Here is a 16,167-nt window from a genome sequence, read left to right on the forward strand (position 1 = left end):
TAAGGCCAGGCCTGATAAGCCAGAGCCGAGGGAGAGGCACAGGATCGCACTCCCCCAATGCGACGTGCCCGAGAAGGCTCCCTGGAGGAGGGAGGTTTTCTCTGCCAAGACCTGGCCTGGGAGAGCACAGGCCCTGGGCCTGGGCAGACGAGGGTCTGAGCCCCGGCTCTACTCAGCCCCATCTTCTGGTCCTCTGTGGCCAGGACAAATGATTTCTGTCTCTCAGGGCCTCCATTTCTCCATCTGTAACATGTAACCATGCTGGTGTGGGCTGTTCTCCCCTGGCCAGCCGGAGCCCTGGGGGGCCCAGCCTTGCCCCCTCCTTGAGGTGTCCCTATCACTCCTCCTTAGCCCTCATTGGGTGGGGTGTCTGCAGTGGGGCTGTACTGTGCCCCACTGATCCCCAGCACCCATGACACTTGGCACCAAAAGGCCTGTGATGAGCACGGACAGCCTAGCAGGTACTATGCTCGGGGCTGGGAATGCCACATGAACAAGACGAAGTCCCCACCGAGCCCGTTTTACAGGTAGATAAATGCAGTGAAGGAACTGAAGGGTGATGGCATGGTGACTGCTCTTCAGACACTGGTCGGTGACGGCCTTCCTGAGGTGACTTTAGCTACGACCTGCGTCTGAGAAGAGCCAGATTTGTGCAGCTGTGGCGGCAGTCTTGCCTGTCAGCGGAGCAGCGGGTGCGAAGGCCCTGAGGTGGCGTGTGCTTGCTACATTGAACAGTGGAGGCCGGTGTGGCTGGAGCAGAATGAGAGGGAGGCAGCGGTCAAGGTGCTAATAAGGGTTAGGCTGTGCAGGGTCTGTGGGCCACGGCAAGGACTTGGGCTTCCTCACTTAGCTCAGTGGGGCCCACAAGTGAATTTTGAGCAGAGCGGGGGTGGGAAGCAACTTGGTCTGGATATTTCTGGGTGTAGCTGTCCAGGGGTGGCAGCTGTTCTGATGCTGCCCACCTTGGGGTTCAGGATACCGTTTTCCGACTCCTCACCCTAGGTGTGTGTGTGGGGGGGGGGGGGGGGGAAAAAGGGGCGGTCCCTGTGAGCACCACCATTCTTCTCTGTGCCCTCCCTCCTTCAGGTCTCCCAGGGCTCCCTGGTGCCTGGGAAGGGCAGCGGCTGTGCCCTCCTGCCCAGCTCTCCCCTTGGTGCCTGTGGGTTTCACTGGTAGTGGGCTCTCTTGCAGAGGCTCCAGGCCAGCTGGTTGTGATGCTGTCTGTGCCGTCTTCACAGGTTTCCTCAGCCTTGTCTTGAACTTGTGAAGTGGGATGAAACACCATCCTCAAGGGCTGCAGGGAGGTCATGGGAGCCCCCACCGATCTTCAGGCAGACAGATGGCCCAAAGCAGTGGTGAAGGTTCTCACCTAGTGTCCCAGACTTAACACCAAGGACTGTCTTACTCTGGAACAAGGACCTTCCTACTTCTTTGGTCCCAGCACCTCCATCCCTTGATAGGCTCTTTTCTGTGAAAACTTTCGAATAGTGATGGCCTGTGGATTCAACAGTCCAGAAGCCACTGGTAGCCCAGGCACACAGTAGGTGCTCACTCAAGGGTCGGGTGAGGCTGTCAGCGTCATGTCTAGCCACAGCAGATCTCTAGCCATCTTGTGGACTCAGCTGTACTTTTTGACCTCTGGGCATTACTTCTTGGTGTTCCCTTAATCTCCAATGCCTTTTCCTCCACCTTCTCACTCTGGAGTGTTCAGCAAACGCCCATAGGCCCTTACTCTGTGCCGTGCTGAAGACACAAAGGGAACAGGGAGGCCTCTGGAGCACATGGTCGAGTGGAGACAACCTGAGAGATGCCTGCAGGGCAGGGACAGTGGACAGTGTGAGGGTTGGGGGTGCTTGGCTCTGGAGCTGACCATAGCTTCTCTGGGTTCCTAAGGCTCATCCCCACCTGGTGCTGCTCTCGGGACCTTCCCATACCCACCGTGAGCGCCTTTGTACAGGCTATATTGCTGCTCCCTCATGGGAGGGGCGGTGGCACTGTTACTCCTCTTTACGGAAGTGGGGACTTGGGCTGGGAGAGGCGAGCTGCTTGTCCATGGAGGATGAGGCAGAGTTGCGACTTAAGGCCAGAACTACTTCCCAAACCCCAGGATGGGGAGGTTGCTGGGCAACAGTTGTGCAGGCTCCAAGGTTTCGGAGCAGGACACTGGGTGGTCCAAGTCAGGAACACATGGGTTCAACAGGTTTCTCTGCTCCAGTTCTTCTCAGAGCCTTTAATGGATTGCTGAGCACAAGGGCTGCCCTCTCTTGGAAATCCTTTTCCATTGGCTGCCAGGAAACAGACAAACTTGTGGCGAGTGGGATTCCCTGAGTGTCCCTGTAACCCGACTAAAATCCTTGTGGAACAAGGCAGGGTATTTCTCTCGCGTGGTATTTTTAAAGGCTGCTTTGATACCCATCAGTAAGACTTGAATAAGCGTTTTCCGTAACGATGTTGCATGTTGCTTATCCATCCAGGCAGCATCCATTCTGGTGCTGGGCTGGCAGGGCCAAGCTTTCTCTGACTGGGATCTGGAATTTGCCGTGTCTGTGTTTTCAGTCCCCCATCCAAGACCTACCTTCCTCCCCCACTTCTGGGAGGCGAGTAGGCTCTGTCTGTGGTCGCCATGTGAACTGAAGCTGCAGTGAGTAAATGGTGGAGCCAGGGCTCATTACCCACCTTCAGAGCCAGGCTCCAGGCCACAAGATGCGCTCAAGGGAACCTATATTTCCAGCTTCCTGTCCCGCCACTGCTATTTGTAGGAGAGGAGGGAGGGCCCCAAAGCCCTTGGAGAGACAAGACTGCCAGGGACTGGTCTCTCCTCAAAGATTTCACTCAAGGTTAAAGGCCCCGTTAGTGGCCAGGCAAGTCACAGTGGATGGGACAAGGCCATTGTGAGGGTTCGGCCTGCCCCAGTCAGGGGGTTCAGCATGAGCTCCACTTCCCCGCTCCACCTTAGAATAAACCCAAACCATGGGGACTTCTGGGCCTACTGTGACCACCTCACTGGGGGACACAGTCTTGTTCCTGTGGGGCACCAGCGCCTGGAGCTCAGTGAGGACTTGGCCAGTCTCTCTGCCAGGGTCTCAAGGTGGTTGTGAGGACAAGGTAGAGAAGGGTACATCCCAGTCCCTGGAAAGCTGGAGGGGCTGTCGCTTCAGCACTCGGGGAGCAGTGACGGGTGCAGTGAGGGACAGCAAGGCCTGCAGGAGGAAGGTCTGCTTCACCCTCGCTTCCCTCCCTTCCAGGGAGAATCACAGGGCCCTGGGGGGGCACAGCGGTTCCCACCACCCTCCAAAAGTACCCGACGACAAACCTAGAGCCAGGACTTGCGCCGTCTTACGTACAAGTACATGGAAGTTTCTGCCCAGTTTTAATGGCCACTGAACCAATTGTCCTTCCAAAGCTCACCCTGCCCTCTGGCTCCTCCATGTTCTTGACCTTTTCAAACAAACTCAAGCACAGTCACAGGGAAATACATTTTACTTTAATGTAGATTGTCTCAGGCATGTAGGTAATAGGAGGTGTGAATTTCACTGCAGGTGGAAAGGAGCGTGGTACCACACTCTGGCAGGTGGAGAGGGAGCTGCATGCTGAGGGTGGTCTGTAACCTAGTCCTCTGCTGCTGTAGTGGACCCACCTGGCTGGCCTCAGGCCCCAGCCGGCCACCACACTAACCCTGTGAAGAAAGGGGCTATTAAAGACGAAGACACACAGGCAGGAGGGCTGAGCCCTTCTCCAGGGCTATACAAGCAGAGGGTCAGGACTGACCTTAGAGCCTGGAGGGATTATAAAGCAAGGGCAGCTGTAGAGGGCAGGCCCTACTGTGAGGGTAGTGGCAGAGCTGGTTTGCATCTTCGCTTCCTAGCAGCCAGAGCACAGAAAAAATGGGTTATTCCCACGGGCGTCCCAATGGCCCTAAGAAAGAAGCCAGCTTTTTGGATACTGGGAACTGAGACTTGCTCCCAGGAGTGGACGCTGCAGGTGGTGGTGGGTGAGGCGACTGCTTACAGCACAAATACCTGGAGTGGCTTTGCCGTTTTGACCACCTAAGCACAGCTGTGACTCAGGTGGGTCCAGAGAGCAGCTGCTTGCTGGCCCAGCTTGCTCAGTAAGACAGGTGGGCTAGAGGGCAGGAGAGCAGGGGACCTGATGCCCCCAGATGTCCCTGTGGTGCCTTTTGGGTTCACTTCTCACCATCACAGTTCTGTGCCCTCACAGCACTCAACCAGAAAGGCCCCTGGTGCTCCTGAGTCCTGTCTAGCCCAGTCCAGGTGGGGCTGTTCTGTCCTCATGCTCTCCTGCCTCCAGTCTGGGCAGAGCCTCTGGCGTCGCCCACGCTCAGGCAGCACGTAGTTAGCGCCCCTGCTTCAGAGCCCAGTTCTTACCGGGGAGACAGGAGGAAGCCGTCATGCTCAGCCTCAGGAAGGTAAGTGGCCAGGGCCCTCAGGTGCCGAGGGGGAATCCTCTTCCCACCACAGCCGCCAGGTCAGCAGTTCCTCAGCTGCGGGGGTGGAGCTGGCACGGAGGCCCCACACTCAGAGTGAAACCAGTGGCTTTGCTGCTTAATCTCTACCCTCCCTGGGCTGGGACTGGGGCCAGGCCTGGAGTGGAACTGAAAGGGAGACTCGGCCTGTTCCCCTCTTGGCCTGGCCTACTTCCTCTCAGGGATCCTGAGGCTAGAGCCAGCGGAGGGAGTGGGGGGTAGGCAGGACCAACTGCAGAAGCAGAAGGAAGGAACGAGCCCTCCGTCCCTTACCCTTCTGTAGACAGGAAACAGGCTCCGAGACTGGCTGGCTGTGAACGCTGCCGGGGGTGCACAGGCCCCACACCTGACTCCCAGGCTGAGAAACTGGGTTACAAGGAAGGGATGGGGAAGAGACTGGAAAGGTGAAAACACTGGGGCTGGGATTTACTAGCTGTGCCACCCCTCTGTGCTCTGTTCCCTCAACTTGTGATGTTAGACAAAGTGAGTGGTTCCTAGAGCTGCTGTTACTGTCCCCAGATGCTGTGTCCAGCAGCCAGGGCAGGACTGGGACCTGCTGGAGGGGCCTGGACTGGGAAGAGCCTCTGTTTGGCCAACCCTCACTTGCCAGTCTGCCCGCTCGCCTCCATGTGGGAGGGGATTGCAGGCAGGCAGCGGCCCTGGGTCAGAGGTGCCCCGCTCCTGCGTGCTTACGGCATGGGGAAGCACAGGGCTTTGGGGGTCAGCTCTGGAAAAAAGGCAGCCTCTGGGCAGAGGTAGAGGTCGGACCCCCCAAAGCCCACCTCTTGTTTCCACCCCCACCCCACCCTGTGCAATGTGTTAGGGGCTGTGCTGTTCCCCAGGTGCACCTGGCTTTCTTCCTGGCCCAGGGAAAAGAGCTGCTGGAGGCAGGGGGGCTTCCCCAACCCATCTTAGGCTCTTTCCGCCATCTTATCTCCTTTGGTCTCTGCTGGAAGCAGCCAGCGACATCTCATGACCCTGAAGAAACAAGCTTATCAGGCTTGTCACCAGAGGAAATGGAGGCGATGGGGGGCAGTGAGGGTTCTAGGGTGCCCCGGAGCCTCCTGCTCCAGCCAGGCTCACTCAGGACCTGGAAAGAAAGGGCTCTTGCTGGCGTAGGGCTCTGGGATCGTTTCCACCTACTCTGAACCATGTGTGCTATGGGTGTCGGGGAGACCCCTGGCCCCACTGTTTTGTGAGGGTTTCGGCTGGCTGTAACAGAGCAGCTGTGCCAGGCTTTGCCCCTTCAGGCTCATTGGCAGAAGCCCCAAAAGCCTGTGGCTAAGCTACTCTGCCAACCTCCACCCTCCAGCCAAACCCACCCACCTTGTCCTGAGACTTGAGGGCGGGATTAGTGAGGTTTGGGAAATTCGAGGTTCTAGCGTTCAAAGCCTGATCTTTTCCTTCCTCGGGCTTCACCTCCAAGATTTGCGCTTCTTCTGGACTATGTGGTAATATAGCATCCTCTCCCCAGGATGGCTGCTAGCCCAGGAGATGCATGCTTGTAGGAAGCTGATGGAAGGGGTGGGCTGAAGGCATCACAATGACCTGGGGCCCTAGCAGCCAGGCAGCACCAGGAGAAAGGTGGATGGGGGTGGACACTGATGCCCCCTTTCTGGGCTTGTTCAGGGGTTTTGGCTGCATAAGCTCTTTGCTCCCCAGTGGGGAGAAGCAGATGACAGCAGGCAGGCATGTGTTGTGCTGGAATGGCACACAGCAAGGTGAGGGGGGGTTGGCTCTCAGCCCACACAGGTTTCTGGGGATCTCAGGATGTGGGGACAGTGCTTCAGAGGCTACAAGAGGACCCTCTGCGGGCTCCTGCAAGCCAGAACGCAAACTTCCTCCAGACTTGGGGTGCCTGCTTAGCAGAAAACCAGAGGCCTGGGGGGAGGGTGGGGGGCAAGGGGCCATCAGGGACAAGGCTGAGTAACCAACCTCTGGGTTTCCTAGAGTTCAAAGCCCAAGCTACAAGCAGCCTGCTCCAGCCTCCAGGAGGTCCGGCGATGCACACGCCTCGAGATGCCCGACAACCTCTACACCTTTGTGCTGAAGGTGAGTGACGGAGCTTCCACACCCGGGGGAACACGTGCACACACAGCTCACGGACCCACACCGCTGCTCCCTTCCTCCCACCAGGTAAAGGACCGGACAGACATCATCTTTGAGGTGGGAGACGAGCAGCAGCTGAATTCGTGGATGGCTGAGCTCCGAAAGTGCACAGGCCAAGGGTGAGGCACCAGACTCCCTTCCCACCTCAGCTTTAACACCAACCCTGCTCTTCCCAGACCCGTAACCCCCGCCTTCTCTGCAGGCTGGAGAGCACAGACCCGGAGCTGCACGTTCCCTCCGCTCCGGAGCCTGGCACGGCCAGCTCTCCCAGGGGAAGCACAGATTCCCTGAACCAAGGTGAGGTGTCTGGGCCTTTGTGCTCTGGGTGTGTCAGAACCCAGCCTCAGCCCAGGTCGTGAGGTGCCCCAGAGGGGGTCACCATTACACATCTTCTCAACCAGGTGCTTCTCCTGGGGGGTTGCTAGACCCAGCCTGCCAGAAGACAGATCACTTCCTGTCCTGCTACCCCTGGTTCCATGGCCCTATCTCCCGAGTGAAGGCAGCTCAGCTGGTTCAGCTGCAGGGCCCTGACGCTCATGGAGTGTTCCTGGTACGGCAGAGCGAGACCCGGCGTGGGGAGTATGTGCTCACATTCAACTTCCAAGGCATAGCCAAGGTATAGCCAAGGCAGGTGGGGCTGCTCCCCCAAGTTCAAGGCCCTTAGGGGCCACTGCCTGAGCCTCCCCTTCCTCCCCATGCAGCACCTGCGTCTGTCGCTGACCGAGCGGGGCCAGTGCCGCGTGCAGCACCTTCACTTCCCCTCGGTCATGGACATGCTCCACCACTTCCAGCGCTCGCCCATCCCCCTCGAGTGTGGATCGGCATGCGATGTCCGGCTGTCCAGCTACGTCGTGGTCGTCTCCCAGCCACCAGGTGTGAACCCAGTGCCCCTTGATAAAGGGGTGGAGGGCCCAGGGAACCACATAGAGGGGAAAGCTTGCTGCCGCAAACCTTCCGACATGGCCTCTTTGTCACTTGTCCCCCAGGTTCCTCCAACACTGTCCTGTTCCCCTTCTCCCTCTCTCGCTGGGATTCAGAGCTGGGCCTTCCCCACCTTAGCTCCTCCGGCTGTCCACGGGGGCTGGGCCCGGAGGGTCTCCCAGGCCGCTCCTCCCCGCAAGAGCAGATCTTCCACCTGGTGCCTTCGCCCGAGGAACTGGCCAACAGCCTGCGGCACCTGGAGTCGGAGCCTGCCAACCGTGCCCGGGACTCAGACTACGAAATGGACTCCTCCTCCCGGAGCCACCTGCGGGCCATAGACAATCAGTACACGCCTCTCTGACGGGCAGTGGACTCCCAGGCCACAGGGCCCTGAAGGAGCAAGCAAGCGACAGGAACTGGTAGAATGTACTTTCTTTCCTTCCTTTCAGAGAGAGTGAAGGGACATTAACTGCTCCTTCCAATTTGGATGTGACCCTTCTATTAGGCCTGTTAAAGGGCCTTCTGTAAGTTCCCACCTGGCTTTCTCCTTATTGTTTACAGATGTATTTCTTGTCCGCAGATGCCCTAGCTCCTGTCGGGCCCCCAGGACCAGGCTGGCAGTGGAAACTTTTTCTTACTGACACTGTCACAACTGATGACAGACTTTCTACGTGGGGAACGGGGGTGGGGGGGAGGGGGTCCATCAGGAAGCCCAAAACACTAACAAGCCCTGGATCCCTATGGCTTTCCCGCACAGCTTCCTCCACATGCAGCTCTGCGGCCCCTGCGCCTATCCACTTTGACCCAGCCTTACAACAGAGCTCTGGCAGGACAGGCTAAAGGTCAAAAATGATTTTAAACATTTTACCTCAGATAAATTTTTCAAATGATTCAGGTTTTAAAACTAAACCATTGCTTATTTCACTGCACTGTTTGAACTAATACCCATTCGATTTTTGTAGTCAGACAGCTATGCAACCCTCCTGGACTAGGGCTAAGCCAGCACCTGCTGCCAAGGAGCCACTGTCCTTCCTAAATGTAGAGAAGCGAAGCATGTGGCCATTTCAGAGAAATCCAGGCAGTTACTGAACTAGGAGGGTGGCAAATTCCAGTTCTACCTGGTGCCTTAGGAATAAACAACTGGATTCTGCTTCTGGCATTGCTATAGCAAGTTCTCCTTCCTGGCGGGCTCAGCCCCCAGCATCCAATGGCTCATTCAATTTTCCCACGAGGTTTTAGGCTCAATCTGGTGCCATGGCTGACAAGGAGCTGCTCTAACAGCTCAGCCGGTGCACTGTGCCAGCAGGTCCCGCTGCCTCTGAGGTGTGGGCATGCACACGTACACCTCTTCACAAGTGACACCACTCACCTGGGGGCTGGCTCCTCCCAGAGAAGGCTCAGTGACGAGGGGCAGTGACAGTGTGAGGTCAGCTGCTCCTGGGACCAGCTCAGCTTTAACATGTATGATACACGTCAATTAGAGGCTAAACCAAACCTTGGCCTGAACTTAACTCCTGCCTGCCTTATCTGGCCAGGGTCAGGGTTTTGTCTGCTCCCTCCAGCCACTCTCAGTTTCTAAGAGGTCAGAGGTGAGACTTTTGCTTATAGTGCTTATAGCATTTTCTGGTGGGTTTTTTTTGGGGGGGGGGGGGCGCAGGGCATCAACTAACCACCTCTTCACTTTCACTTTTAAAACCAACACTCCTGGGTGTTTCCACAGGTTGTAAAGCAGATCCGACCCCGATCCAAATTTTCGGTCCATTTCTAAGGACGCTTCTTTTCTACATACCAAGCAGGTTTCGCTAAGCAAAGCATGAACCAGAGGAGCACGCACTATTTTGAATGTCTCTTAAAAGATAAAGCTCATCACAGAAAGTCCATGCTGACAAGTCACTGGTGCAGAAAAAGGGCAAAATATACAATGAAACACACCTACCCCCTCCCTCCACATCTGGGCTATGACATCTTCAAGCCAGGGGCACCCACTTCTAAGCAGTCTCAGCATAGACGTCTCAGGTAGTACCAAGAGGCAGCAAACTAGTGGCTCAGCTCAGATTCTAACAGAGAGCCGGAAGTCACCGCTCCAGGCTGCTCCAGTATAAACGTTCAAGGAAAGTATTTCCTTTCCAAATGTGTCTGAGTTACCAGGACACCTCAAATACATTCCGACAGAAAGCCCCGCCAAGCTGGGAAGGAGTGACCCCAAGCTGGGCCTCTCCTTTCTGCTAGAGCAGGTAGAGCTGGAGAAGAGGGAGCAGTGGGTCCCTGGGCTGATCCCTCACAGTGACCCTGCTGGCCGTAGCTAGCCCACATGCCACCCTCCTTCCAGTCCTGATGTGACCACCGCTGGCCTCAAGAGGCCAAGCCAGCACCTCCACAGAAAGCCGGGCTGTGAGTGCCAAAGGAACAGTAAGTACTGCGTCGCTGCAGTTCTCTCCAACCAGACAACAGCCAGGGGACTGCTCTCAGCACCGTCACCTCCTGAATCTGACTTTAACGAACTTTTACAAACTAACAGTCACCAGCACCAAAGAATTAAGTCAACTAACCTGCCTTGAATTTTAGACCAGCAATCCATATGGCTTTATCTGGTATAAATCTTCTGCCTCTGATCATTTCTGGACCGTGTAGGAAAAAGGAATAGCAATCATTAAAATCTTAGACCACAAAACACTATTTTTATATATAAAATCAAGGCCTTGAACTCTTCCCTTCCCTAAGGGTTGCCTAAGATTCCTTCATGCTTTTATTCAGGGCTAACTCTCCTATTGCAAATGTCATGTGAGCTCTAACATCTCCCACAGGTTAGAGGAACTTGTATATTTCCACTGCCTCTAAGAAGGACACATCTGTCACCCAGTGTTGGGCTGGAATAAGCCACATTGTAACAACACAGAAAATGGGTTCAATCTTGTATCATTACAGGCAGAAGAAGGTATTTGGCAAATTGTTATATATTGTTTATGTACTGTACAAGTAACTTATTCTTGAATAACAAATTTTGCTATAATGTATAAATTGCTATATGTGAATTAAAAAATGTTTTCAGAATATTGATTTGTTGCCAACAATATCTAAAAGCTCTTGTGTATGATGACTGTGGTCTCTGAAATTGCTGCCTTGCGCAAACACTAGCTTTTCCCTTTGTTCTCCTCCCATAAATTGAGGACATTAACAGGTGCTTATGAGTCTATAACCGTAAACTGCTTTGTACATCACTGCACCTCTTCTGCCCTCCGGATTATCAGTTTTAAGTTTCTTTTTTAAAAAATGAATTCTTATTTTTCAATTACAGTTGACATATATGAGTTTCAGGGGTATCTTATTCACAGCTTTTTAAAAAGTATCTCCTGCCCCCTACTGGTAAAACAGACAGATGTCTGAGTCAGGACCCCTGGCTAAGGACATTCATTTGGGTTCAGGAGGATTGAAAAGGAAGCTTACAGAATCAGTCAGGCTGAGGGTGTGGAGTTTCAATGCTGCCCAACTCTGGCCAGCCTTCCTCCTCCGGAAGCGGACCTCTATCCACCAAAGAGAATAGCTCAGTCTTGTCTTTTCCTAGAGAAACCTTGAACCCGAACTAAAGGTGAAGAAGAAAAATCATTTGACAGCTAACCTTCCAGGATATTAAGAAAACACAGCCTTCCTGCCTTGGTATTAACTAGTAGCTTATACAAACACACACTAACTGGATATCAGTTTTTAAAACTTTTTTTATTTTTTAATTTTTTTTTAAGTTTTTATTTTATATTATCTACAAAGTAAAAGTTTTTCCCTTAACTTAAAAGTTGAACCACTGTAGACAGTGATCACTTCATCAAACTTGATTTATAAATAATAATCCGTCAGTTTGACGGTAAGAATTTACTGAAACTTTGTCAAGTTTAGTAAAAGGGTGTTCCAAGTCTTGATTTTTTTTTTTTTTTAGCAGTAATAGCAGCAAGAATCACTCTTGTTACTTTTGCTAGCTGATGTATACATGACTTTCAAGGGTTATTAAAAAATAAATAACTTCCAGTTTGAGCAAGCAGAGCTGGGGTACTTGCGGGACTCTGAAACAGCATTGGAATTGGAACAGCCCACAAGTTCCTAAATGCCTCTACTCGGTCCAAATATCTTCCACTGCAAGTGAACTGTTAGCATTCCTATTGGATGTTACAAGAAATCAACGTATATTTTTAAAAAACAAAATAAATGAAATTCTAGTTTTCTGTGCTTCCAGTTGGTAGAAGCAGTAGAAGGGAGGAGGGAATTTGGCCTTTCGGTTCCTCCAGGGCAGCCTTACAACTGCTGTTGGTGGTGGGCTTGTACTGTAAAAAAGAAAAGTGAATATTTAAACAGAAAACTGGCAACACCGCACATCAGCCTAGTGTCTCTGCAGCACATGACTGTAAACTATCCTTGTGCTAGCTGAACAGGACTCAAAATTTAGTTCACTTCCCCCTCCCATCTGCACCAAAGGGGGAGGAGGGGAAAGAGGGGTAGAACAAACCAGTAAGACGTAAAACCACTTCAGATAAAACTCCCAGAAGACTTGTTGCTCATGGGGTAGAGAAACAGGCTGTAACATACCCCCTCCCCAAATATTAGCCAAGCACCAGTCCTGCTTTCAGAGGAACGCCATGGCAATCTCAAGTGTTAGCACAATCACGGCCTCTCCCTGTCAGGGTGCCGGCTGGAGCAAATGCTACACAGAGCCGATCCACACACAGCACTGCTCGTCAGCAGTGTTCTCCAGAGCTACGATCAAACTATCATGGTGGTAACCCCCACGCAGACTTGGGACTCAGGAAGGAAACCGCTGCCCTGCCCAGCCTGTCGTAACAAGGAAGGCCAACTGAGTCCTAGGCAGCATCAGCTCCACAGCTGCCGCTGCTCCTCAAGCCAAACCTGGACCATCAGAACACACACACACTCGGCCCGGAGCCTCAGGCCCTGACACTGACTGATCGTCACAGTCCCTACTGTGCACACTGACGGGTCTTGCTAGTTCTCAAATGCAGGGTTTGAAGCGCTGGCTCTGCCTGCCATTCGACCTGTGCGAGCAGAATGCTTGGGGTGCCCGGCGGCCCCTGCACACACACGCCTCACCTGAAGGGTGCGTCATATAGGGGAAATGCGCTGTTGTCGAGACTGGAATGGGCTGTAGTGCACTTTGAGCGAGGGCGGCCTGGGGACCGCCGGGTGGCTGTGTCGTCATTAGCATCATTGGCGCATGGGCAGTTGGATGAGAAGGAACCATTCCTGACTGTACATGAGCCTGAAACAGAGAGCTCTTTTACGCATACAGGCAACATCTCCAGCTTAAACAACATGTTAACTGTGTTCCTTTCAGGGGCTGGGGCTCTCAGGAAAGGGCAACAGTGGGCCCCCAGGGCCCCTTCTTTTCTCTGGGGACACTCCCTAGTCGGACATCCATTGCCCTACAGACATGCTTCGCCCTTCAGCAGAGCGATCCTGCAAGGCTGAGGGGACAGACACCCCCTGACCACGGGGAGAATCATGTCCTAGCCTTCGTTTCTGATCACGTGATTCTCTACACAAATCTCAGACCCCAGGGCCACCTGTCCAACGTAACAGGCGAGAAGCAATCACGCTTGAGAATCTGGCTTCCATGAGGGGCCTGAAGTAGTTTTACAAAGGCTGTTCCTTTCAAACAGGAAAGCAGATCATTACTTTTAAGTGGAGACTTGTCAAATTCTGTTCCATGGATTACTCTTCTTGTTTGCCCCCCACCCAGCCCTTCTACTTGCTGCCTGCTCACCAGCACTCTCAGTGGGGAGGGAGCCAGGGCAGTGAGGAGAGAATCTGCTCTGCTGAGAGAGACGCTGATGAGTAGGAGGAAGAGGAGGTTGCAGGGAATGGCGCCAGTGAGATGGGGAGAGGAAGAAACAGTCCGTCCGGCCCCGGGTCCCTGTACTGAGTGACAGTGAGTTCGACCTGGTCTCACTGTCAAGTTGGGAAGGTTTTGGCAGGGCCAGGAAGAGCCCTTTCGACACCGTGCACAATTCCAGACCCTGATAAGCCTGAAGGAAATGCTGTTTTCATTATCTTACATTTTCAAAAGGGCCCATGGCGTATCTGGCTTCCCTGTGTTAATCCATTTTGCTCTTTCAGCACAAAAACACAAAAGTGAGGTTTTAGGAACCCCGACCTATATTCACACACCTATTTAGCCGCCAGCCTCTGCTCGACATCTACAGGACCCCACTCTCATGAAGCTCCGGATCCAGCCAACCAACCACGCTGACCCACTGACCACAGCAATCCCGCCCACATCCAGAGCAAACCATCCGCTGCAGTGCCACACACGCCAACTCCCAGAGCCGTGGGTCTATGACACGGCCACCCGAGAGCGCCACTGAGCGTCCTCTCCAGCCCCACACCAGCCTCAGGGGTGCACTTGGACATGAACTGGAGCTCAGTGAGGAGTCTAGTCAGACCCACCTAAGTGCTGTTATGAAAGCAGCAAAAAGAGACATCGAATACAGCCAATTCGCCTTCCACAGCTCCAGGGCGGGCCTCAAGGACAGTGTTAGAGCCCAACTTCAGTGCAGGTCCTCTTCCTCCTTACGACAACCCAACTTGGCCCTGGATAGCATCGGACTTTTATCAGCAGCTGATGCAAACAGCAACCACTGAGACAGCAACCGCACCTTCCAACCTTTAAAGTGTACACTGGAGATGAGCTCCAAAGTGCTTCCAGAGCGGCTCCTTAAGAAAAATGCGAACACCTGGGTGCTCTCAGCCTCTCGTTACACGGCACCGATGTACAAGGGCAAGCCGCTTCAGCAGTTCAACACATGGTCAAGACGAATGTATGGACAGCCAGAGAAAACAGGAGAGATTTCTCTGGATCCATGTGACCAACATTCAAGCTGACAGGCCCAGGGTAGCCAGAGAGTTAAGAATTTGTGAAGGTCCATCTTCCCTGCCACACACCTCATTGTGTGTGTGTGTGTGTGTGAGAGAGAGAGAGGGACAGTGTATGTGTGTGTGAGAGAGAGTATATGTATGGAGACATACATCTATATCTCAATGAAGCTATTTAAACATAGAAAGCAGACACAGGAAGGGAAGGAGGACCGGGTTGCATTCCAGAGTCAAAGATATTTATATGGTCTTGGTCTCAGCTGGAAAACGTTAAAGGACTGACCAATCAGCAACTTCACTGACCCCATTACAAAACCACACAAACATCCATTTAGGGCCAGATCACGTGTATTTGAGCGGGAGAAGGGAGACAGGCAGATCACACAGGGTTTCCTAGCCTGGAGAGCATCGGCTCTTGGCTGCTGATCTGATAACCTTCCTATTCTACTCAGTCTTCGCAGAAAGTTGGCTAGAGCTGATTTACCTGAGGTACGTGGGCCATGTGGGCCGGGTTGGTGTATGCCGGCTGGACGTGAGAAGGGTGGATTGTGAAGACTGTCTGCTGTGCTGCTGGGAAGCTGTTCTGTGGCGACTGCGTGTTGGAAGCAGGTGTCATGGACGGCGGGGTTGGTGCGAGCCCCGCGTGGTAAATGGCTGACTGCTGCTGCGGACCCGCCAGGTGGAGAGCCTGGGCGGCTTGGTGCTGATGGTGCTGCAAAGTGACAGAAAGAATTAATTAAGCAAACCACCTTTTTTATGAAAAACAGTTAAGGGCCGCACCAAAGCTGAGCCTTGTGCATGAAAATGGGCTCCACCTGGCGCATCTAGGGTGCGGGAATAGCAAGCACAGGAGAATAGCAGGGAGCGAAGAGAGGGAGGGACCCACTCAGAGACCTCCTTTCTGGGATAAGCCCCAGTCTCAGCGTGGCCGAGGTGAAGCAAGACCTGCCCACGGAGCCGACAGCTGTCAGAAATACCCAACCATCTCCGTTAACAAACGTGACTCAAGAAACAAGAAAACTCATCATATAAACAGTGGGAATTTAAAAAAAAAGTCCCAAGCAAATTCCTTATCTACGTTCAATTAGATTTTTAAATGCTGCTGTTTATTCTTATCTCTCTTAATGTGACTTAAAACCAGCCCCAGGGGCATCGTCTGCAGAATGCACGCTGGCAGCACCGGGCTGCTGGGTGTTCTGATCACGTAGTCCCAGACCCCAATCCTGGCATGGAAGAAACATTTAGCACAGAAGAGGAAGCAACGCCATGGAGACCTCTGGGTCTCTCCTCACCTGGACGGGACTGGGTGCAGGGTGACTTCCACCATGCTGGCTCTGCTGCTGTCCGGTGGGGGTGGCTGCAGGCTGAGGATGTGGAGGGTGTGGGTGCAGGGTGGCATTGGGGTGCGCATACTGCTGAGCCAGGGAGCCCGTGGAAACTGAAGTGAAAAAAAAGGGGTGTGTACAACTGACACAGGTGAAGACCCCAACTGCCTGTATGCCTCGCCAAATGAGCTTTCTTGATGCTCAAGGCCTAACTTATGTTGTTACCAATCTCTACATTTGACTTCATTTAACCATCAATTATCATGAAAAATTAAGTATGAAGTTATTGCTTAACAATCAGATTAGCATTTTATTTCTGGTAACACAACTGTACACATTATATAGTTTAAATTTATTCTTAAAACAATTACTGGTTTTCCTGAAAAGGTAACTTAACAAAGGCAGAAACAAGTCAAACAATATTCCCCGCCCTGCCCCCCCAACACACACACACAC

The 16,167-nt window shown here is 53.3% G+C and overlaps 2 protein-coding genes across 4 annotated transcripts in view; one reads left to right on the top strand and one right to left on the bottom strand.

Annotated features, from left to right (window-relative positions):
• SH2B3 (SH2B adaptor protein 3) overlaps positions 1-8,131 on the top strand; it is a 12,130-nt gene extending 3,999 nt beyond the window's left edge. The window contains exons 2-7 of one of the 3 annotated variants that reach the window (XM_015567355.1): positions 6,434-6,535; positions 6,620-6,711; positions 6,795-6,889; positions 6,994-7,208; positions 7,294-7,465; positions 7,579-8,131. In XM_015567355.1, the coding sequence (XP_015422841.1) occupies positions 6,434-6,535; positions 6,620-6,711; positions 6,795-6,889; positions 6,994-7,208; positions 7,294-7,465; positions 7,579-7,874 (972 nt within the window). In that variant the 3' untranslated portion in view covers positions 7,875-8,131. Of the gene's footprint in view, positions 1-6,433; positions 6,712-6,794; positions 6,890-6,993; positions 7,209-7,293; positions 7,466-7,578 lie in introns of all 3 variants that reach the window. The other 2 variants (XM_015567354.1, XM_015567353.1) reach the window with 2 other exon arrangements.
• Positions 8,132-11,393: 3,262 nt separating this feature from the next.
• The window catches only part of ATXN2 (ataxin 2), a 64,870-nt gene continuing 60,096 nt past the window's right edge, over positions 11,394-16,167 (bottom strand). The window contains exons 23-26 of the mRNA XM_015567352.1: positions 15,679-15,824; positions 14,871-15,098; positions 12,605-12,773; positions 11,394-11,823 (exon numbers count right to left, since the gene is read on the bottom strand). Of these exons, the coding sequence (XP_015422838.1) occupies positions 11,795-11,823; positions 12,605-12,773; positions 14,871-15,098; positions 15,679-15,824 (572 nt within the window). The 3' untranslated portion in view covers positions 11,394-11,794. The remainder of the gene's footprint in view (positions 11,824-12,604; positions 12,774-14,870; positions 15,099-15,678; positions 15,825-16,167) is intronic.

This window comes from Myotis davidii, unplaced genomic scaffold (assembly GCF_000327345.1).
Source record: "Myotis davidii unplaced genomic scaffold, ASM32734v1 scaffold223, whole genome shotgun sequence".
Lineage (NCBI taxonomy): Eukaryota > Metazoa > Chordata > Mammalia > Chiroptera > Vespertilionidae > Myotis > Myotis davidii.